General features: G+C 40.1%; 1 protein-coding gene across 1 annotated transcript in view; it reads right to left on the minus strand.

The window, feature by feature from the left end:
- The window catches only part of LOC139218828 (astrotactin-2-like), a 251,718-nt gene that overhangs the window by 109,968 nt on the left and 117,284 nt on the right, over window positions 1-24,466 (minus strand). The window contains exons 7-10 of the mRNA XM_070850535.1: window positions 23,821-23,988; window positions 8,086-8,170; window positions 7,054-7,128; window positions 3,458-3,595 (exon numbers count right to left, since the gene is read on the minus strand). Coding sequence (XP_070706636.1) covers window positions 3,458-3,595; window positions 7,054-7,128; window positions 8,086-8,170; window positions 23,821-23,988 — 466 coding nt within the window. The remainder of the gene's footprint in view (window positions 1-3,457; window positions 3,596-7,053; window positions 7,129-8,085; window positions 8,171-23,820; window positions 23,989-24,466) is intronic.

Raw genomic sequence — 24,466 nt, forward strand, 5'->3', positions numbered from 1 at the left:
TATGAACCTGGAGATGAGCACAGTGGGCCCTCATTATGCTTGTGCTTTAAAACATAGCTGGAATTGAAACTTCTCCAAACTTCCTGTAAACTTCCTTCAAGTCTTAAAATATTAATCTAAATCTATTTAACTCCACTTGGAAAATAACTCACCAGCCCGGCAAGATACAACCACAGAAAACTGGGAAATCTTGTTGTAGGCTTGAAAGAATATAGTGGCCCTTCTTTTGAAAGTGATATGTACCTTGAGTGTGTAATTCCAAAACCAACTAATTAACTTCCGAAGGCTTACTAAAGAAGCCTAATCAATGTGAGGTCGGGTGATGTTGACATATCTTTAGTTAAAAGCTGAGATTAGTAAAGCTGACACTTACCTTGACACTCACTTATCTTTTTCACATAGAATAAATTTCATGTGGTTCTGTCTGCCAGCTGATGGGCAGAGGTGAAACGAGGATGCATCCTTTTAAATGCCAAAGCTACAGTGCATTTCACCACTTCCCGCATCAACATGTCTATCATGACTGACTGACTACATCAATGCCTGCATAAACACTTTAGGAAAGTGCATCAGCCAGAAACTCCTTAAGGTCCCATGGGACACTGTTCCACAAAAATGCATTGGATAATGACTTGTCTGCATTATTCATGACAATCTGACAGATCCTCCTATGTTAAAGGAACCAATATTAACCAAATACAAAGCATTAGCTTATCATTCCAGCTGAAGTGAGCTTTTAATCAGGCATACAATGTGTATTTCCTCCAATAATTCTTTCAAAGGTCTAATTCATTTCCTGGTGTGATGTTGTTTAGACTGATTAATCAACTCAAATTGGCAGACACGCAACCTATCACCATGTAATATGCCATGCTACCATAAAGTGTCAGATAAAATATCTCACTTGATGTTGACTAAACTAAATAACATATTCTAAATTGCAATCTCAAAATGGAACTCATACAGTGAGGCAGAACAAGTGCACTCTAAAAAGAGACTGGTGCAATTTAAGGCAGTGACAACCGCAGACATGCTTGCCACACTCATGGAGGCACGTCCTTCCACTGATGAATAGCTTAACTTGCTGTTACTCAAATGGAGCTGGGAAGTAAACAAAAGCTAAGTTCTTGTGCTCTGCTGAAGTGTTCAATTTGCACCTGCAGTTGTGAGGTAACCCTGTAAGGTCTATTCATCATGCAATAATGACGGCACTTTGAGTGATAGTCAGGAATGAGAAAACGCACAAGAAAACCAAGTTAAGCTTTTAAATAATTGCTTTACCTCTTAAATAGAGAGACCGTAATCTTTCATGATTTCATTTAGAAATATTCTGAATCTGATCAGATCAGCATGTAGCAGATACATGGCTATAAGCTGTTGCTCTGAAACATGGCCTCATTTTTTGGCTCGCCGACACTGTTCACAGCCCTTTTTCAAAGTAAGTGACATACCTTGGCTAATTAATAAATAATCATCATTAATAGGCAGATGTGTACAATTGCCTTGGGAGTTTTGTGCTCTTGAGGCAATTTCAGAAATGCCTGGGAAAGGTTTTTGCGGTCGTGGATAAATTTTGCAACAATTTCTATGACACACATAAGACATAAAAATTCAGTACTCATTGCTAACTGCGATCTCGGCTGTCTGAATTACAAATTTGTTTAATACATTTTTGGCATAAAAAAATCCAAGAGGTGGATGGATGCAGAAAAAAAATTTGAAGAAAAAAGTGTATTTGAGAAAGTGAGCATGTTCTGCATAAATGTGTTTTTATACATTTGAATATATTTTCAGTGACACGGCTGATGTTCATGCATATGCATATGCAGCTCATGACATGCTGGAGTCACGGGACACTTTGTGCAGCATCAACATCAACAAAATCCCCTCTCCTGTGATTGTCCTCTGTTGGCTCAGTCCAGGGGCTGACACTTACTCCAATCTTGTAACTGCTACTTGCCACAGTGCCTTGTCATGGCATAAAAATGTTTAGTGTGATTCCAATCAGAAGGAGTCAGCTGTAATCCCTGCTAAAGTACCCTCCATCTGGATACTCTTCAAATGAGCATGTCATGGTTATGTTAAGGTATGGGTACATTTCCCCCAAAATGAATTGGAATCCATTAAGGGAGAAATACCTAAAACACGGTGTGTGAAAGTCCTGTCCAAGTTTTTGTGTCTCCATTTCAGTGTGTGCATTCAGTCACCTAGTTCACCAAGCTTTTTTTAAAGAAGTTTGAGTGCCCCTCACCTGAATTATTTTCCCAAACAAATTCAGCATTCATTTGACCAGAAAAAGAAGGATTATGAGAGGAAGAAAGGAAGGTCTTCATCATCCTAAAGAACACCTACATCTACCACATCATTCGGCCATTTACCACTTGAAAACTGAAAAGCATGTTGTGCTGGGGCTACTTGAAATCTGTCCATTTTACACTCCAAAAGGACATACAACAACTGTCTTTAATGTTTCCCTCTTTGCAAGGTAAACATTATCAAGGCATGAAAATATACAACATATTTAGTAATGGTTTTGAGTAGGAAATACTGTGTGGTGCAAAAGACCAAGTGCTTTTTGGAAAATTCAGTCATCTTTGGGTGAACAAAGGGACAAAAACTACCCATCGAAGTTCATCATGTTTTTAGTTTGTGTGCTAAATTTATTATGTATTTTTTTTGTGTTTCATGCAATTTGACTTCATGTGATTTTAGAGACACTTCAATATATGTTTTTGCAGCATTTTGTAAGTTGTAGAAATATGCTGTATCAGTATTAATAAATAACAAAAAAAAACTATAATATGTTGTAAACTTATGTTCTGAGGCAAAATAATGCATTGTAGTAATTCACAGGCATGAATTGTACTCCTGTATCACAATACTATTTTTTTTTGCATTATGTAAAAAGTGCAACGTTTCTTATGCAGAAATGGCAGACAATTTGGTTTTCAAATTGATGTCAGCTAAATTCCATACATGGATGATAGTTCTAATCTGCAGCTGATGCTCTGGCATGTTTTGTGATGTTTAGCTGCACTGATGCATGCCAGCACCTACTGGTTGGTTGGATGAGAAAAACATAAGTCTTGTGTTGCCAATATTTTGTTATTGCACTGTGGGACTGCCAAATCCATAACCTTGTTGACAGTACTTTACTGTTTGGATTTGTTTTTTAGATCCCTATTTGCATAGACCAAAGTCAAGTTTTTGTTATGCTGCTTTGTGTGTCAGTTTGTCCTCTAAATCTGAGGCCTTTGAGGATTTAATGACCTGATTAAATGCTTAATGGGTAATTTGCCTTTTATAGTATTTAATTTGAGTTGTTTTACTTTAAAAGCAAAGTACAAATTACTTTTTTGCTATAATTTTGCAAATTACTTTTTGCTATACTTTACAGCAAAGTAACTGTTTGTTCAGTATAGAGAGCGAGAGGGAGAAGCTCTGAGCAGAGACTGACCTGACCTCCCCTGGATCTTCAGTCACCAACACGTCTGTTTTACAGCTGGCGATGGGGTTGATTGACAGTTCCACCGGTGGCACCACAAAGCTTTTGCTGACTGGCAGCCACAGCCCTTGGCCCAGACTGTAGAATGATCTGTGTTGGCACAAAGATAATTGACAGTAAAAGTACTGCCACATTACAACCTTTTGGTATCACATACATATTCCAAGCCATACACATGCAGCAAATAAGCACGCTTCAATACCATTGCAGGGGTGAGCACAATGAAAAGTGTAGGCCTAAATAGAGTCAGCACATGGGTGGTGAGAGCCTGACAGAAAGACAGCCAGCTGGTGTATTGTATAACTTTCTACATTGAGGGTAATACATATAATGGGCAGCATGGTCTTCCTTGTATTCATTCCTTCCATTTAGGGTAATGAGACTGTCCAGATAGGGCAAAGAAAGGTCTGCTACTGATTTGGGGAGAGTTTGGGACACCGTTAAATGAGAGTCTGGAACATTTGGAGTTTTTCATTAGAAATATAGCTTGCAATTCTATATATTGTGTGATATTCAAGATTAAAACCAGTGTACAAACAAGTTTCTTAATCATAGAACTCACACTGAGGAGATCACTGCACAATAGTCAGTGTTTCCTTTAGGATTCTTTTAAATAGGGAAAGGTTTTGTATTGTGCTGGGGTGGTGCTGCTGGAGCGGTAGGCCTATGCTAGGAGTCAGAGGAAATATCAATGAGTAATTTTCAAAATATGACGTTGTGGTAGTATGATTGATTGAGTTTGCTAACACACACCACAAATCGCATTTAACTGGGAAATAAATTCATTGACAATACCACGACAGTCAAGTTGTGACAGTGAACTTGTTTAGCTTTCCAGTAAATATTTGCCAGCTTTTACTGTGGCAGTTGCTTAAATAGATATCCGCATGTGGTGCATCTATGGCACAGCTGGATACAGAATTGAACCTGGGGAAATACATTGGAAACAGCTCTAGTTGGCTGGCCTTTTTATTACTAAGAAAAAAAAGAAAAACTCCACTTCATGAGTGTGACATGTGTGCCGATTCTAAAGATGGTGTAAAAAATAATTTGTTTTTGCCAGAGATGTCCCTCCCAAGTGAAGATTAATATCCTCAGGAGGACACCCTGCAGGGGCCTTGGGAATAACAACACCTGGTGAGGCCTCGCGTTCAACACAAGAACGCGGCTGTGGTTTGTATCATCAGCTTTTAACGAATCTGAGCAGGTGGGCAACAAGACCACAAATTCATACAAACCTAGGAACCGAGGATGAAAGGTTTCGCTCGTCTTATCGACTGTTTTACATTTAATCAAACGCTTTCATTTGTCTCCCACATAAAAGATGTAACTCGGAGCATTTTTTTTCACTTTCAGAACGCAACGTAAGTTTATCCACCGTTAAACATCGTTGATGTACAACACCTGGATTACTGGAACACCATGTTTTCTGGGCTGCCAAACCTCAGCATTAAAAACCTTTGACTCGCATTAAACACTGCTGCTTAGTATCAAAAAATCTGATTGCATTACACTCATTTTGACCTTCCCTCACTATCCGACAATTCAAACCACACCTGGCTTCAACATGTTTAACTCTAACATTTAAATAATTACTTTTAATCCATTATTTTTATTTATTTTTGTAATCATATTTTTTATCCAACCTTCATGCCTTCAGATCACAGCATGCTTCATTTTTTTCTCATTGCTCCTGGCATTGGGAAAAAAGCGAGAGGTAGCACTGGTTTTCTGCAAAGCCGCCCTCCTGCGAAACCAATCCCTGTCACGATTAAGCTCTTCTTTTGACTGCTACAGGACTGACTCCCACACTGTCCAGCTGAAGAGCAACGCAGTCTTTTCTCCAATCTCCCCCTACACAGCACAGCAACACAGCAATACAGAAACCCTCCAGCAGGAACCCAGTGAGGGTTTCCTACTTGGTCGCTGCATCTTTACTGCTATACTTGTGTATATGGCTGTAAGTATTTGTGCTCTGCAACTGTGTGTGCACATGTAGCTGTCATTTCATCTTTCTCCCTCTCAAAAACTCAGGGCTGACACAATGCTTCGGCGAAGTAGTAGATTTGGTTACTGCCTTTGTGTATGTATGCCGACGCCATCAAAATACCATCTCCAACAAACTGTAGTGCTTTTAACTGGCAATAGACAGCAGAAAGTGCAGATTTAGTACCCCGTTTCTTAGAGTGGACTCACACTGTGAAGGTTAACTCTTTAAGGTCAGTGTGAAGAGGACAAGATTACTGTGACAAAGAACTCTTCCTGCCTACATACGGGAGGGGAAGTGGGCATGAAATTAAAGAAAGATTTCACAAAATCAAAGGCACAGTTAAGTTACACAGCCAAATAAAACCGAAAAAAGAACTGACTGCATCAGCTTTTGAAAGGTGTGCACACAAGAAGGGTACAGATATAGATACAGATAATTATTACTGCTGTCAGTGTGCTTGAGGTTACAAGGTTGCAAGGCAATGCATTACAGTAACGCACACCGTTTCACACACAAATAATGGCCAGGAGATAACTTAGACCTCTGGTATATTTGTCTTAAAATAGTGATCATTTAACCAGATGCACCCGGTGGTTTATCTCTCAGAATCATCCGCGAGGTCGTCCATAGAAGCTGTTTGTAAAGGGATCGGCACGTTAAAAAAACACTTGACAGGTAATTGGAGGAGCCATTTGTTAACACAGGCTGAGTTTAAACAATCAGATCAACAAACCATATAACATAGTTAAAACTCTTGCCGAACCTGTTTGGGAAAAGAGCTGTTCTCTGCTCTTCTTTCAATTAAAAAATACTCTCCAGTTCCAGTCCAGTATAACTGATGCTTTACCCGCATCTACACAAACCTCTGTTGTTGACTTTTTATTGATGTTTTTATGAACAAGTATCCATCAGGAAGGTATAGTCCATATAAGCACATTATATACGTCAATTATATCAGTAATATATGTTGAAAGGGCTACCCACAAAGCTTTATACTGAGTATTTTGCTTGTTTAAGAAAGCCTGTGTGTATGGTAATGGTGATCAGACCAAGGATAAAATAGAAAATCTGCCAAAGTTACAACAACAAAACAAAATATACATTTTGCATAGCATAAACAATTGGATGCTATTATGAAACCTTATAAAAAGAACAGCTAGGCAATACTGAATGGGTCCTTTACGCCATGCACTTTTTGAAAAATGTCAGACACGATGACCCCATCGAGAATGAGTGGTGTAACACAAAATGGCAGTAAAAGCATTTGAAAGGAGTCCATCCAGGACTAACCCTTGGGCTATTTCTCCACATAAGAGCCCATGGGTGTAAGACTTCACCCCAGAACAAGGTGTATTTGTTTGTCCATCCAACTGTGTCTGTGTGTCTGCTGGCTGCTCATCTGTATGCTCCGTCACTCTCACACACACACAGATGCACACAAACAGACAAAACCATGCCGAGAACACCATCGTCTTCCTATTGTGCGCCTACAAAGTCACAGATGGCCAGCAGAAGAAAGTCATGCACTCAGGAAATGCACCAGAAGTGGAGGACTCACCTGAAGATCCTCTCTGGGGCCTGCTCTCCTGTAACTAGGTCATAGCCTTTCTCCAAGTTAGCATACGGCCAAGGACTTCAGGACAGAGAGGAGGAACCACCACATCAGAGAGAGGAATATATGACATTTCATATTTGAAAATTAAATCACATAATTACAATTCATGTAATGTATTCATGTAATCTGACTCAAAATCTAAGATGATCAGAATGTTTTTTTTGCAATTCATATACTAAGGTGTATATAATAAACTATACACCAAAACTAAGTATAAATACTAGGACAAAACTAACATCTCTTGATCAACTGCTGTGTTTTCATATGGATAAGATTACCTTCTGTCAGTTGTTGCTACTACAAAACTGTGAATAGAAATTTGATCTGAGACTGGGCTGAGTCCAGAAGATGACAGGTGGAGTTGAATAACAATGTGGGACCTTAAATGAACCAATGCTTGGGCAAGCCAGCTAATTACCAAACAAAGTCAGAGTCAGAGAGAGGGCTCATTTGACTTACTTTTCTATGCCTATCAATTTATAGTATTTGCTTTTTTGTGCTGGTCTCTTTATTTGTCTCTTTGTCTCTCGCTCTTACACTCCCTGCCCTCCCCCGCTGGTTGTTTCATTATACACTATAACTTCCCTCCTACCTTGTCCTCCTTCTATCTATGCTTCTGATTACCTCTTCACAGTCTACTTCCTAACGTTAAAAGACCGTATGTATATTTGCATGCTTTAGCCCATTAACTGCAAATAGCTTATATTTTACATTCACGGTGACCATTTCCAAAATCATAGAGCAAATTATTAGATTGATTTTCTATCTTGGTTTCCATTCATTTTGAAGATCAACTTGTAGGGACTTGAAACTCCATATAGCTAATCCATCACAGCGAACAAGTCACCTTTATTTTATGTTAAGTTAATATAGTGTACTAATGCAGCTGGGAGTAGGGACTGTGAAACCAGCCGTGAGGTCATTTAGGTGCAAGTGAGTTTTCAGATATGAGTGAATAGAACAGACAGGACTTACCCTTCGTTTCGACCCCAGTCGCTGCGAACACAGAGGTGTTTATGGACAGGATCGGGGGAATAACCCTCATGACACCTGCATTCTCCTGCGACAGAGAGAACAAGGGGGGGCACAGTGGCACATATTTATTTATCCTCAGTAGCTGAATAAATTACCATGTAAGTGACCCTGGCCTGCTCATTCATTAGAGATTTATCAAATAAGCAGTTGCCATGCTACCTAATTTTCCAGATAATTCCCTCCAGTGAACAAAACTGGAGTGCATTTATAGTGAACACCAACACCATTAGCTGGGCTATTTCATTAAATATTTTATAGAATAGTACCTAAGCCCCAAGGGCCTAAGCTCCAAGCTATGTCGGTTAAGGTAAGGGCCTGTTTGATAAGGCTTTAAACATTATGACTGTATGTCGCTGTTTTCTTATATGAGCGCTGACTGACCTGAGAGCTCCGTTCTTAAGTCTTTACACATGACAAAATGTATGTGTATCTGCTTAGTTGCACTCACACCGGTACTCTGAGTGACACGGAGTCTATCGGCTAGAATCTGACAAAAAGGGTTTCTGTTTGCTCCAAGTATAACTCTAACTTTTTATCATCCTCACCAGGTATTTTTTGTCCTTGAGAGTTTTGTGTTTATGTACAAGATCTCCACAAAGTTCTCCTCAGTTGGCTGGACAGCTCCTAACGACCAGAGACACTGAGACAGCAGTAGAACCGCTTTGCTTTGGTGCAGGAGGCTGTCAATCGTGTAGCTCGGGTCAGTTTTCCTGCTGCTGCCTCACCAGCTAGCCATTACATTTAAAACCATCTATTGTTTTTTTTAATGTAGCAATGGACAGCAATTGCATAATGCAGACCTCTGACTGGTTATTACAGTGCATACATATAAGCATAGATCTTACTCCTATAGCTATAGATACAGGATGTAACAATGCAGGGAAAACTTGCTGTTAAAAATTGTACAGTGGTAAAAATATTAAAATAAAATTGGTGAGTTTACCATTTAATGTGAACGATGTATGTAATGAGATCCTTAAATAAAACAGAAATACTCAAGCCAATTCATATCTTTCTTTCTCTAGTGAGTTTCAACAGTATTACCTTTTCATCATAACAAAATGAATGAGAAAAGCAAAAAAAAAAATCTCTTACCCTGGCTGTACCTGCACACACAATATGAATATGTGTGCTATGCTGCACTGCACTACTCAGACAACATTAAACAAAGTAGTGAATATGTATTGTTTATTTTTATAAATTGCTTAATAGCAATATGGTCATATATGGTGAATAAAATATTTGGATACAAGCATTTGTTAAATCTTAAGTCATAGCTTTACTAGCTTTTCTATTAGCAGTGTTCTCAAAATAAATGCTACTGGCTGCGTTCTGTTGACCTATATGGAGGCATAACACTGGAAAAATGTGTAATGGCCACCCAAGCAACACCATTCACATTTTATCACCTAGTGTTTAATAATTTACTGGTTGAGTTTAAAGGCTTAAGACTGACTCACGGAGTGATGCATCACCAGGCTTCAGTCACAGAGAGCGACAAACATGGTTTGTATTCGCTTGTGGCTATTTCGTGTGGCCTTGCTAAATGAGGAGAAGAGCTCTTGAAATAGCTTCACTTTAAAATGGGAACGCATGTAAACATCAACAAAATGTAAATAGCCAAAGACAATAAAAGATGAATGGAGAGCAAAGAGATTGTAGAGTAATGGATTCTTCTATTTCATGTAGGCTTTGCCCTCTAAGAGCTGCTGCTATAGGGTTTGTCCTTGTGCATGTGCTGTCATGAAGATTTTTCTTTCCCAATACTTTGCACTGTACAGTTGCCTCCTTCAGGTCCTCATGTACAGTATGTGACACTGTCAGGACCTGATCTCTGCTCCCACATTTTCTACAGCATCAAGTAGTCAAAAAGTGAAGAACAGAATAGGGAGAAGTCCAGCCGCTGTGAAGCTGTTCACAAACACTCACTAGCCTGTCACACTGGCTACATCCTACCATCGGATCTTCAACCCCGCTGCGAGGCTTGCCTCGGGCTACTGATCGGGCAAAAACTCTGCAGGCTGCTTGTCAGCTCCATGCACTCTTGACTGCTAAGGACCAGTTCAGGTGGAGGAAGGTGGTGATGGGAGCCTGGCTGACCGTGGTGGCAACCCACTAGTGTACAAACTGGACAAGGTCATCTCCCTGCATCTCCGGCTCTCCTTCCAATTCTCCCATCTCCCCTTTGGGAGACATGGAGCCTGAGTATGGGGATAGGACTCCGCCTCTGAGGATCTCCCTGTCCCCACTGCGGCTCTCTCCTTCGCCAAGGCAGTCTGTCAGCCATATGCCGACCACCATCAAAAAGGCAGCAAATCTGAGAGGTTGCGACCAGGAGCAGCGCTCCAGTCCTTTATGGAGGCTCCGGTTCTTTATGGACTTACCTTGGATGATATCCAAGGTATGCATTTTTTCACCAGTCCATAGAGACATGGGAAGGATTTCCCACTGTCCCACCACTAGCTGGCTGCCAAGTAGCTGGCTCACCAACTAGCTGTGGACAACTCATCCACATCACCTCGGCCCACCTGCAGGAAGCGGCCGAGACAAAGCTGCTTCTCAGGCCCAGCAGAAGCGCTGGAATCCTTGTTTGATAGCAGTATGGGGCACAGGGATTGTGCATCTCAATGCAGCTTAAACAGGAAACACAATGGCCCTTTACAGAGCCAAGCTGAAGAGCAGTTCCTCTGAGCCATCCCACTTCTGCTCTCACTGAGCTTTTTGACACAAACACATGCTTTCCATCCAAAACACTCTCCATGCAAAACAGAAGCTTGCCACCACAAAAAAGACAGCGCAGCAAGTGCAGCTTGGTCAGTTCCACACATCCAGCATGGCCTGTTTCAGACTCAGGGTTTGAACGCTGACACTGTCATGCATTTCCTGTGCCATGACAAGTGCCAGCCCTTCCAAGGCAGCTCTCCTATGAGCTGTAATGAACGATCGAGCAGTCATTTCACACAGCAGCAGAGAAATCTGTAAATCGGCTGCAAACTATGTCAACAGACCCTCCACAGACATGTGCACACTCACTAATAGAGCACTGCTCAGCATGGCAAAGCCTGCTGCCCATGAATACATGGATGTCAACACTAATGTCAAGAGGCTACAAGCTCGTTTGCCAGCCCTTCTGCATCTACAAACACTAGGTTTCCCCATAAACTGGCAAAAGAGCTCTCCGCTCCCCACCCAGTTGTTAATTTACCTTGATGTCGACATGAGCTACGTTACTCCTCTCTGTCCTACATTACCGAACAAAGCTGTCCCCACTAAGGTTGCATGCACTAAACTCTCTGCTGTCACACATCATGCCCCACAGAGTGGTGATGGCATTGTGAGTGAGTGTGTTTGCTGGGCATGTCGTTTGCAAGTCACATGGTGGTCGACATTGTACTCCTCCGCATGAGTGAAATCCTGAGGTGATTCAGCTGACTGTGCCTCGATCCAGTTCTTCATGAGAGGTGAATCCTGACTGTCTACAACAATTTGCCCCATCCACGATTGAAGTGCGTGCGGCAGCCTTCTCATCCTACCACGAAGGAAATGGAATGAGATTGTTTTTTGTGAGTCCCTTGGTGGAGCATTTTTTTTTTAAAAGGAGTTGTGCAACAGAAATCTGGGGGAATTATCTCTTGTGCTACTCATGGGGGGATACCCTTTTTGAACTGATAGCCCAAATCTCTCTCAAGATGCTATCCCTAAAAAAACCGCGCTCAATCTAGCCCTTACGAAGGAAAAAAGAGTCCCTCTTGCCTTTTGAGACGTAGGCTACCTGCTTCACTGGCTTAGCTCAAGAAAATGCTAGCTTTTTGGGAGCAGAGATTTAGTCCTTATGTTGCCATATACTGTACATGAGGACCTGAGGGAGGCAAATGTGCAGTGTACAAAAAGCAAGAAAAAAATCTTCATGACTGCACATGCACACAGGGATAAACTTAATACTGACAGCTCTTCGAGGGCGTCATGTATACTCACAGAATCTAATGTGTAACGATATATAACTAATGATGCATGATGTGCATTTATCTACATCATTGATCAAATTTGAATTTTCTTTCACTCTGCAACAGCATATTTCCTAAGAGCTTGAGATGAATAAAAACTAATAGTAACAATTGTAACCCATGCCATGAACTGATTTGTCTCAACGAACGACACTTGCAATTACAGTTTAAGAAATAAAACCACTTTCTATTCTTGGTTATACTTGATTATGGCTAGGGAAAGACTATGGTATGGGTTGAACTTAGTTCTTTGTCAAGATAAGGGGACCTTTGTTGTCATGGTTACAATTATAACCACTTGTTAGGAAACGGCCATGGCCATGGGTAAAGGAAACCAACTTTGACTGTCAGTTTGAAATGGAACTCAAACAGCAGTCTCGTGTGTAATGGTCTGACATTTTGTTGACCAACTGTCTACAAACTTTGTGGCTCTGTAAGTACTTCCTCCTTTGTTCCAAAAAGTCCTATAGCTGTTAGAGGCCTTTGTAACTTGAATGCAACCATACAATAACATGCTGTTTCTCTTGAGAAGACGGTCATACTCACACACAAGCATGTATTCTATTTATGTTGCAAATGCAAATAAGCACATATACATACACATTTAACACAAACCTATTTCTATTTCACTCTTCCTGACAGCTAGAGGCAGTGCTTAACAAAATCCATCTCGCACATATGGAGGTCACACGTTGCCAGCTACATGGCAGTGGGGGAATTTAAATAACGTTTTTTTTTTTCTCTTTTCAGTCTGCTATTGGCTGAATTGGCATTTTCATTAGTAGTCTGTTAGTGGTTGGGCTATCAATAGTTGCCCAAGTTTTTTCTTACATATGAATTGGGAAAGATTTACATAGCAAACTCTGATGCGCTCGTGAAAATGCCTGACTGCACCTGTGCTTAATTGGAGAGGAGAGATGGGAGCGATGGGGGAGATTGTGCCTGCTGCTACAACTGTTATACTCAGATTGTGCTTGGTTCAAGACGAAACATCTAATAGAACATTCTTTCTTTGGATATCATACACAACAAACAAAAAAGCAGATTGATACCTTAACTACGAGCGATAGTTTGCTGAATGAACCGCTGGCAAAGCAAGCCTGAACTCAAGAGGCGGTGACAGAGCTCCATGCTACACTTACATTCTGTCCTCTAACACATTCACCTAAAAAGATGTTGTTTTCAAGGGAGAAGAAGAAGACGTGACAAAGCCACCATTTTCCTTTAAGTCAAACGTCTATGAGCACTTCGATTTCTACTACGGATGGAACGAACACAATCGACAAACAACGTGGTGTGTAAAACCTGTCAAGCTCCACTTTAATACAAAGGAAATCAAATGAATATGCATAGCCACATTATCTGACATCACCCTGAATTTTTTCTAGGAAAGTTGGGAAACCAGGCGATCAGACCTACAGTCCTGCAACAGAAGTGGACGTTGCCACCATGACGTCGCTATCTTCATTTTGTTTCCCGCCTCTGATTGCTTAGTCACAATTTAGTCTTGCCCTAAAGCATACTCTGCTTTATAGTCTATTTTACGCTGAATGGGGCCATAATTTACAAAATAAACATCATGCTGTATTAAAGAAGACCTGAAACTAGTGATTGGGGGCCGTAAACTCATTAGGAACATGTATAATTAGGTAATAAATCAAGTAAGAAGGAGGGTTATTTTTTCATAGATTTCTATATAATCAGACTTCTTTTTGAAACCAGTGCAGCTGCCCCCGCGGGCCTTTAGAAAGAATGCAAGTTTAAGGCACTTCCGAATTGGCTTTACTTTTCAAGCCTGGAAGAATTTTTTTCTTTTGACACAGTCTATCGTTACGCCCTAACAACCTGACAGCGTTGTTATAAACAAAGGTTTCTGAAAAATTGGTGAAGACCCTGGATGCACAATATGAAATCCCTAGTGAGCAATTGAAGGCCATACCAGCGTTCCATGCAGAGACGAGAGCAGAGGTGAAGGACACACATTTATTCACTCCTTCACCCACTCACTTCCCAAACTGAGGTATAGAGGCACCTCTAGGTGAAAGAGGCCAAGCATACATAAACTTTTTGATTGCTACCTCAGTGTTCAAGGTAAAATGCAATAAATAAAAGTTGTTGTTTTTTTGCCTTTTTAAACTTATCTGCTATATAGTTTTTTTTTTTAATTTCTTTTTATCATCAAAACAGTTGCACAGATGTCAGGATATATCACAATATGATTAGGAATCTCCTGTTTAGTGATATCTTTGGTATCAATACTACACAGTATCGATACTGTGGTCGCATATTATCGTCAGTATGTCTGCAAGTCGTACCCCGAGCAGACTGTATATGTCATGAATTTGATATCAATAACATCATGGTTATATTTTCTATCACACGCCCAGCCATAACAGATCCTCACTCTAACTAATGGTTTTAACATCCAAACTTTCATAAAACAGTAGAATCAGAGGTTACTTTTACCTCGTCTTTACCACACATATGTTCTGTTAGGATTAGCATATTCCCCATGACCTAGGTGTGCCCCAAGGTGATGTAGCAAAAAGGTAGCATATGTATCAAAGCAGAAATTTTGCCGAAGCTGAATACATTCACTTTTGCCATCAAATCAGAGAAAAATATATGCAAATATTCTTCCTCACCAAAACATTACATAGACAGTCATATTGTTTAAAATCCAGATTCTGTTTACCAAAACAAAATTGCCATTGCTTGCTCACATTTTTTAATGACCTGTGCTATTTTGACTCAACATTAGCATTCTAACTGCAGAAAATTTGGATGTGAATTGATGATACACTGCGGTGAACAGTTGTTATTTCAGCGTAATTCAGATGACGAGTCCATCTTACTAAAAGCAAGTGGGCAAATGTTTTGCTTTGATTTGTGTCTTTGCTTGAAAGTGTTTAGAATGAAAGATACTGGGTCCTAGAGCATGAAACAAAAACTCTCTCTGACTTGGAAAGGTAAGGGTGGAAATTGGAAATTCTGAACTAGAAGCTTTAGTTTTAGCTTTTGCTTTGATCACAAGCAGAAAGCAGACTTGCCCCCTCCTGTCTCATCTTGCCATCTTGTGGTGTTGTTTGTGATCCTGCAGTAGTGTCAAAAGGTCAACATAGCTTTTATATAAGATTGTACAGTTCTATATGCCAATATTAATAATTTAATGCAACTTCACAAAATACAACCAGCCCTATCTCCAGTGACAGATTGCCTTTATCGCCTGAATAAGATATTAGAGACATTGGTCTCATGAGGAGTGTTCACATGATGTTATTAGCAATACAAAATTGGAAAATGTATACAATGGCAGAAACATGTAATCACACTATAATTAAGTGTGAATAATCGATTTAGACATGTATCTTATACATAAGCACACAATTCAGGCTAGCTGCACAGTCAGAAGAAGTGCATGTATTGTAAAGCCATATGTGTGAAGGCCTGGAGGCTGCAGAGGAAAATGTTTAATAATTCTTTTGTACGCTGTTTCAGATGAGGTGAAGCAGCCCAGAAGCACAGGCTGCCTGTAATCTGAGACACAAGACGCAACACACACTCACAAGTAATCAGTGAAACGAGGCTCCTTTCCTTTAAGCAACGGGAGGATCAAGCAATTAACAGGAAGAGATATGTCTGGTTGATTAGAAATTCTGCTGGATTAACTAACTTTTAGAAAACTTGCAAGAATCAGTTTTGTGTGTCAGTTTCTCTGCCTGGTGCAGGTACAGTGCATGCATATTAAAACAACGATTATGGTTAGGAGAAACTTGAACTGATTGTAGCTATTATTTAGAAAACTCAATGACAGCACACAAAAGGTGAGTGAACCACAAGAGACTAAGAAGAGAAGGAGTGCAGAATTAGACAATAAAAACCTGCTTCTTAAAAAGATAAAGCCAGCAGTAAAAACGCCACACAAGGAGGGGGTGGGGGAGTTTTGACTGTGTGGTCATTAAATTTGAACTTCATTGCTAATGCACTATGGCAACTGCACCTCTTTTACATTGGCTGGAGTTAACTTGGGATTCTAGAGAGACATCAACCCTCTCGGTGCCATCCATCTGTTATGTTAGGAGTTTAGACCAGTTGCTGATGTTATATCAGACTTCGAAATGTCTTCAGAGTCAATTTAGTGGCTCCAATTGCATTAAGTTTTCACATGCTCATTACCTCAGTTGATTCATAAATGACATCTAACAAACTGGGAGTGAAGCTGGGACCTGGTACAACTCAGTTAACGCTGGCAGCATCCTTTCGAATCAGCATCCACATCTTACATCTAAGGATGTCATCTCTCATGCCCCCTATTCTATGCCCCCTATGCTAGTGGGTTACCAGTTAAAGTCAAAAGATTGGACATAGAATTAACTAATGAAGAACAGTATTTTGTTTATTACAATGTCGCATAGCTTTAAGCCTGCATCTTTTGACCACATAGCAGCAAAAGAAACAAGTGTTGGACACAGCATTGACTTTTAAATGGATATGTTGAACTTGCCACTTCATGCATTAGTGACAGCAATCCCATATACTTTTATACTGAAAACAATGTACTTCAGTTAGATTTTGAAAGCAGGACTTGTGACACAGTATATATATATATAGATATATATATATATATATATATACTGTGTCACAAGTCCTGTTTATTTGAACATTAAATAACAGATCTGAGTATTCATTTTCCATTGCCGACCACTGATAAACCATTAAATCAAAAATTTCAAAATCTATATGTCTGGGTTAAGGAATCATTTTGGTAGTTAACCAAGAAGTAGGCAACGGTGCACAATTAATTGATGGTACCTGTGACTGAAAAATTGATCTTGTGCTCACTCACCGAATGAGATGCTCAACATGGACTGTCCGTGTCAAGGAGACACAGTCTTAGACCTCTCAGACAAATAAGGGGTTACACATATCAACCCTTTACAAGTGCAGTGGAATTTAAAGTTTGGAAACAGCTCACTCGGAAGGTGAGGAGAGTTTAGTGTTTGGCAACACAATTCAGTGCAATCCAACACCACTTGTGTATTGGAGTGGTTCTGAGAAATTGGCAGGTGAGCATTTACCGCTTCACCTGAGATCCAAATGCCCACAGCTCCAAGTATAGAATACAGAAAGTTGGTCCTTATTGTAACGATGCAGCTCACAAAAAAAAATCTTCTATGGAAAATTTTAGATACAATTATTTCCATATACCTGACATGCCCAATCTAAATACATTTATTTGAAAATAATACTTAATGTTAAAACCTTGCATTGTCATCAGAAGCAGAAAATCTCTCCAAGCCAAACTTGCTGCCCATACCCAGAAAGCAAGCAGGCCAATGGTTGATGTTGTTTGGCATACCACATTTTAGCAAACCGTCGGCGTGTAAAGGTCGGCACACTGCAGGCAAACCGTATTATTGCTTGCCACACAAAACTCTATATTTTGGATAGGACTCTTTTTAGACAATCTGAGATGACTCCACGCTGGGATTGTGCTTGCCGATGTGACAACCCTTCCCATTCTGCCAGCCTGTTTGCCTTGTTCTGCTTTTGCAGATGCTGGGACTTAGCTGGTCGGTGGAGCTGAGAGGGTCATTTGCTCGTACCTGCCCATCTGCGCTGTCTTTTCATGAAGGCATAAAGGACTTCCCTTCAGGGGGTTTCACTATCCCTCAGCCGGGCCTAATGCATTAACCTCAACCTTCTTCCTTTGTTTGATTTTCTGCACTAGCCATCATGTATTACACCCTGTCTTCACTCACAAACCCACTTCTAACATGACTGATGTCTCTCCTACTTACACACTCCACCAGTTAATTGATATGTTTGTTAAGGCTAAATCCCACTGGGAGCATCTGTGTCGTGTTCCTGCTATGACGCGGCCACCGAAGCTGATCCCACCCACTCTAGTTAATGCTTCAAATCCCACCAGAAGTGCTGCAGCGCATTTCGGAGGCATCTAAGAAGCAGCTTGGCACTCTACTCCGCTAAAGATATGCTCCTGGTCTATTTTTGATGGAAGCTGCAGCCTGGCCGCGTCAAGCAGCACAGAGGAGATGAGTTCGAAGATAAGCTTGCTGTCTGTAGGCAAAGTAGTAAACACAAACAAGTATTTAAACACACACACAAAATAAGAAGCGTAGCCTGTTTGCTCATGTTAATAGCATGAAATTCAAGGGACAAGGACCAAATCAAGAATATCTGAACAAGTCAACTAATCAACTCTCATATTCTTAGATTCTGAGGTAGTTTATAAACCTTACATCATAAACGTAACCTCAAACTGCAGACTGATAATGAAACCCTAATAAGCCAAGTTATAGACAGCAATGAGTCAGAGTCTGTAATTACTGGCTGAATGTTTAAGTGAATTTATTAATTTATTGAGATCGCACAAATATTCAAGCGACACATTGTTTTAGATTACATTTTTACAGCTGTTCTGTTCGCGATTTTTATTCCCCGTTTTCTTGTCTGAAACTCAGATCTAAAGGAAAAGGACCCAAAGTCAAAGATGCCAACACTTCCGAGTGTCACCTTAGAGGATTTCACTCCTCCTGAGGACAGTGGTGGTAAGATTTTACCAGACTGGACAGCGACTTTGATGAAAGCAAAGAGGACAGGTTAATACTATTTATAAATAATTTCTCAAAACTTCATCTGATGCTTGTAGGTGAAGCATATTTGGATGAACTTGGATGGATCTGTAGATTTATGATGTTTCTGGTTTTCAGAGATAAAGTGAGCTGTACACTGAATGGACGAGGCACTTAAACGTTCCGTATTACACTCTTTCTCAAGTATATACTGCTATTTGGAGATCCTACTAGAATAAGCTGCCTTGGTTTAATGTTAAAAAAACGTTTCTTTTTCTCATACCACACACGACTACTGCAGCTGTTTTCAGCCTCTTTCTGCACCTTCCGTTTTAGAGAAACAGAAGAATCTGAGAAATGCTGGAGGAGGTCACATGTTCAACAGATCCCCTTATGACATCATAAGTGAGGCAAAATCTACACTGTAATCTTCACACACATTTACTGACAAATGGAGCAGGAGGAAAATAGAGAAGGCGGCCTTTTCTCATAGTTTGGCAGTTGAGTACTTTGTGCATATGTTGCAAATTAAAAATAAACTGAATCTTTCCATTTCCGACAGTTGGAAAATGAATAAAATGGTTGCGTAATTGTCTCTGAAGAAACGCAGTGAAGAGAACCTCAGATAGAAGGTCATAACTGAAGCTTACTGAAGTGAGATCAACAAAGTGTCTGCACTTGGTTGTGATTCTTCCAGTGGAGCTCTGCTCTGTACTTGTTCAGCCAGATATGATATCTTTGTATTACAGACTGACAGCATGAAGTTGTTACAGAACGGATGAAACATGATTTGATATTTTATTGCTTTAAATGCGGTACAGTATGAAATGTAAGGCTACATACACACACACACGCGCGCACACAAATAGAATAATTTATTGGCCTGTCGTCCTTGGCATGTAACCAGTCTGTTAAATTAAAACGTTTTAATTAGACGATTAGCAGTATTTCTAAAGGGGCATAATTTGAGCTGTATTTAATCATGAACTTTATCTCACTGAGATGGAGCAGCAGTCGTGATCTTGGTGATCTACATCCAGAGGGGGATCCTCACTTTATTTATTTATCTCAGATGATGTCACCTGTGACTCCGCTTGTCAGTCACCACTGGCTGGTTTTAGAACATAACATCACCTGCTTCAACCAGTCAGCTTGTAGTGAAGTATACTGGTTGGGTCAGCCAATTGTCAGCTGGCTCAGATGACAGAGTTTTGGATGGAGGAAAGAGAGAATCATCTCATCAATTTGTTTGACGAGCACCATATCTCTATAATAAACTTTTTGCACAACACTTTATAGCACAGTTTTGATACAGGCCTTAATATTTCCTCAAATGAGATAAACAAACTGCTCTGTGTCACTGTGACAAGCGAGTGTCACTGGTAGGCTGGGATGAATGGAGCTGACACAGACTAGCAGGGGACTTTTTTTTCTGTACAACTCATAACAAACAAAAGTTGCCGTACAGCCAAGACAAGACTGTGTGCATCTTGCAAGTAATTTAGTGGTGAATCTTTGGAGTCTGCAGCCAACACCTTGCCACAAACAGGAACTGCCCATCTCTTCTGCAGTTTATGAGAAATGTGTGGAAAGTTGTGAAAAATTGGGAATCACCACAAATACAAGAGGTTATAGCCATAAATGTGTGCAAAACATATTAGGCTGATCAGTCCAGCAGTTTGAGAGATTAGCTACGGACAGACAGATTCACACACACACACACACACACACACACACACACGAACAAACACACATGATCCCCTCCTGGCTTGCGGTTGGCAGAGATAAAAAAAACACTTTTCTGACAGTTTTTATAGCTATATGACTATTAGAATACTAGCATATAGTGTTTCTGGGATTCTGCTGTGCATAGAGCCTATTCAGTGACACCAAAAGTTATGTTTGACTGATAAGAACATGTTGTCGGCCTAATTTAGAGCTAATCACCTGTGATAGGAAATGGCCCTTTGATGACAACAATTATCCAACTGTGCTCACCCAGTCCCTTTCCTGTTACATTCCTGGCAGGTTTCTACACAGCCACACAACCTGATACTACACATGGGGATAGCGCAGGATAAACACCAGTATTAGATTGCCAATAAAATTTGTCACAATTATTGTGTCCTCATTGTCCACCTTTTTCCTTCGCTCTCTCACTTTAGCCATCCTTCTGTTCTAAATTAAGAGCCACAAATGTAAAGCGGTTCAAGTGGCAATCACTTGACACCACAAATCATTTCTTTCCACTCTAACACTTGTATGACCAGCCTCATGTTATAAATGACATGTTTCATTATAATGATTTTTAGAATGTCACTGTGGCCACGTGACTGAGAATCATAATTCGAGGAAAAGAGTTATTGTTGCCGTGATGCAAATTTATGCTTGTTATAAAATTTCCAGGAGGAGAAGCCATTCTGACCAAAGACCTTGGGCAGATTCGATATAAATGTTTTCTCATAGGAGTTACTGTGTGTGTCTGTGTGTGTGTGCATGCAAGTACTGTATGTGTTGAATGGGAAGATGAAGCAGGGCTATAACACCCCAGCAGTTTCAGTTCCAATTAGGTGAAGTTGGAGGAGCCAGGGAGACATAACTTCAAATGAGGAAAACAAAAGCAGCTAAGGAGGTTCACCGGTCTTTATGAGGTTAGTTATGATGATAGATGGAAAGGTGCTGGCGGCAATCTATTCCTCCTTAGTAGGGTGTATAAGTATATGATTTAGAACAGTGTTATATGTATAATCCGTATAGGGATGATGTTATTATATTTTATATATAATAATGTCATATATTATAATGTTACTATATAAAGAATGTATTACATTTATATATAAAAAATTATGTATTACATTGTATTTTCAACCCAGTCACAGGGACATTTTATTACATTCTCAGTATCATGCTGTTATTACATTATCAGTTGTTAAAAAGAAGGCCTATGGCCCAAGTCCAATTATGGTCAGCTAGATTCCAAGAAGCTATCAGGCTGTAGCTCATAAGAGCTGCTATTCATCCACTAACCTCTATGCTAGCAGTTGAGGCAGGGAGTGAAGGTGAAGGCAGAGAGGATTGATCATCCAGCGCAGTGACTGGTAGTCAACAGTCACAGTCGCCCAGCATGATGTTGAAACAGGACGGAGGCGCATGATAGAGGTGGTGTGAGATAACTTGGTAAAACGATCCTTGCTTGCGGTCATAGAGCACAAAAAAAAACCATACAAAAATATTTGCAAACTGGGGAAAACTGAGGGATGAGAATGGCTCAAATGTGACACTGTGGCAGACAGCAAAGCACGCTGATAACACACATAGATGCCGTTTTACCCCTTCGTTGTCTGAACCGCTAGACCTTCTGCATCTGAGGACATGCATTTTTCTCGTGAACAACGGAAAAATCTGAGAACAATGAGATGTCCTTATGTCCCAGGCCAAGAGAATAGGTGAAAAGAGAAGTGTATGGAGAGAGACAAGGACACAGGGGGAGATAAAGTAGTAATAAAGTGACAATGCTGAATGTACTGGGATCTGCATGACTCCAACAATGAATTACAACCATTAATGATCTCACAGTGCATATACATACAGTGACTGCTGCAGGCATATACACACATGCCAGCACACATTCAGAATCCACAAACACATCTTTGGCATCTTCATGTGAACTGACTGAGTTGAGTGTCTGGAGCTCTAATACATTATGCATCAGCCCTCAACATGCCCTTGACCAGGGTGACATAAATTTCACATACATTACAGATGTAATCCATCCTAATGAGCTTAGACTTTATCTAGTTGGGCACGAAATGCACAGGGGAGTTACGCCACTCAAGGGAAGATAAATATCATCACACTGCATGCACGGCTTCTGTCGGTATGGTTTTAATGTCAGCACAAATAGGTGAAAAATTGTATGAGCTTATTGTGTACAAACTGCAGTGGTGGCTGGTGATTATTTACCTGGGTGGGGCAACAGTCATTCTGCAGACTTCTGCTCACACACTGCAACGATGTTGTTTACTAGCTTGGTCCACTAAGCCTTCACTCTAACTATAGAGAACTGTTAGATTTACTCAACAGCTGAATAACAAAAAGAAAACAGACTCCACGCAAACGCTCAGCTTGGTAACTTAATCTAAGTGTAGACAACCCTTGGGTTTGAAAAAGCTTTAAATTGAAATGTACATTTGTTCCAGTTTTTCACAAACACAATACAAATATTGTCATGACTTGGTTGTCATATTATGCTTTTATGGTTAATATTTAAAGGCGTATGTGATAGTGACAGCAAAATGACAAAATGCAGTGGTGCGTATAAAAACTTTGGCCTGCCAAGCCATCTTGCTGGTGACCGCTTCTTTTTGGTCACGTTGCTGCCATCTGCCGATATTAAACCTAATTTAATAGTTTATTTCTTAAAAAAATAAAATAGAGAGACTAAAAGGCTCTGCTTCTCTGATGGCAGGATAAAATCAGTATTAGCATGAGAAATACAAATCAGGGAGAGCCTCCCTAATGAGGGCTCTTGACTGGTGGCAACTCAGCCAATCATTCACAAACCCCATTGCTTTATTGGTTTTAGGGCGCTTTCTTCTGCACCCTTTTTTTTTTTTTTTTTTTTTTTTTACACCCATTTATTTGTATTAGATGGAGGCAGGATCTGGAGGAAGCTGGTGTTAGTGTGTAATTAGTGTGTAGTGCATGGCTGGGATGGTGCCCATTAGCCCTATAAAGCCAGTTTCTCAGAGCTCTATATCACTAATAATAATTACCTTACAAACCAATTGTATACAATCTGGCACATGTTAACTGTCTTCTATTGAATTATCTGTGTAATAACTATTTGTGTTTTTACAAATATTCTAAGCATATAATCATCAAAATATCAATTGTAATTTATGTTTTCAGAGCTCTTATGACCTATATAATGTATCATCTCATGCTCACTATGAGAACCAAAATAGTCGTACCAAGTGCACTTGGTATGGTAAATAGTTGGTAAAATGATGTAACTTGCCCAACAAATAGACCTAAGTGTGTGAATGTGTGTCTGCACATTTGTGTGGACTAACCTGTGTCCTGATCACAAATCTGCTCGCAGGGCTCAGTGGCCCTCTGGCCGCAGTAGTCCTGGACCCACTGTGTGGACGAGTTGGTCTGATAGTAGAGGGTTAGCTTGGCTGGGTTTAGCCAATTAGAAACATCCAGGAAGCTGCCCATGCTCACCACAAAACTGCTTCCTGAAAATAAAAAGCACAAAACAAAATTATTTTGCTTTAGAAAAAAAATTATAAAAAAGGTAAAAAAAAATTGATTGTGATTGTTTTTTTCTGGTTTTATTGCAAAATCTATTGGAAAGTAGCTGTTTCTTTTGTTTCCACTGTAATTTTAATTCCCCTCCTGACCAGGCTGAATTTAAATGAGAAAATTAAGACCTGTAATGTGTGTATTGATGGGATTTCCTTGGTAATTGCAGTAGAGGGGCTAAAAGAGTTTCACGAGTCAATCAGTAAATGCAATGCTCACCGATGCTGACTTACCTTTCATTCTTACTGCTCCCAGACCAATCGTTAAACTCTGATCACTGAACAAGATTATCCCTAATTGATGCCAATGACTTTTACTTCCAAAGGGAGCCGTAAAGGAGATTGTGCTCCGGCTCTCTGGTGAACACAAAGATTCTTATACAGCTATATTATGTGTGTACGGCTGGGCTGT

The sequence above is a fragment of the Pempheris klunzingeri genome, chromosome 19 (genome assembly GCF_042242105.1).
Source record: "Pempheris klunzingeri isolate RE-2024b chromosome 19, fPemKlu1.hap1, whole genome shotgun sequence".
In the NCBI taxonomy this organism is placed as follows: domain Eukaryota; kingdom Metazoa; phylum Chordata; class Actinopteri; order Acropomatiformes; family Pempheridae; genus Pempheris; species Pempheris klunzingeri.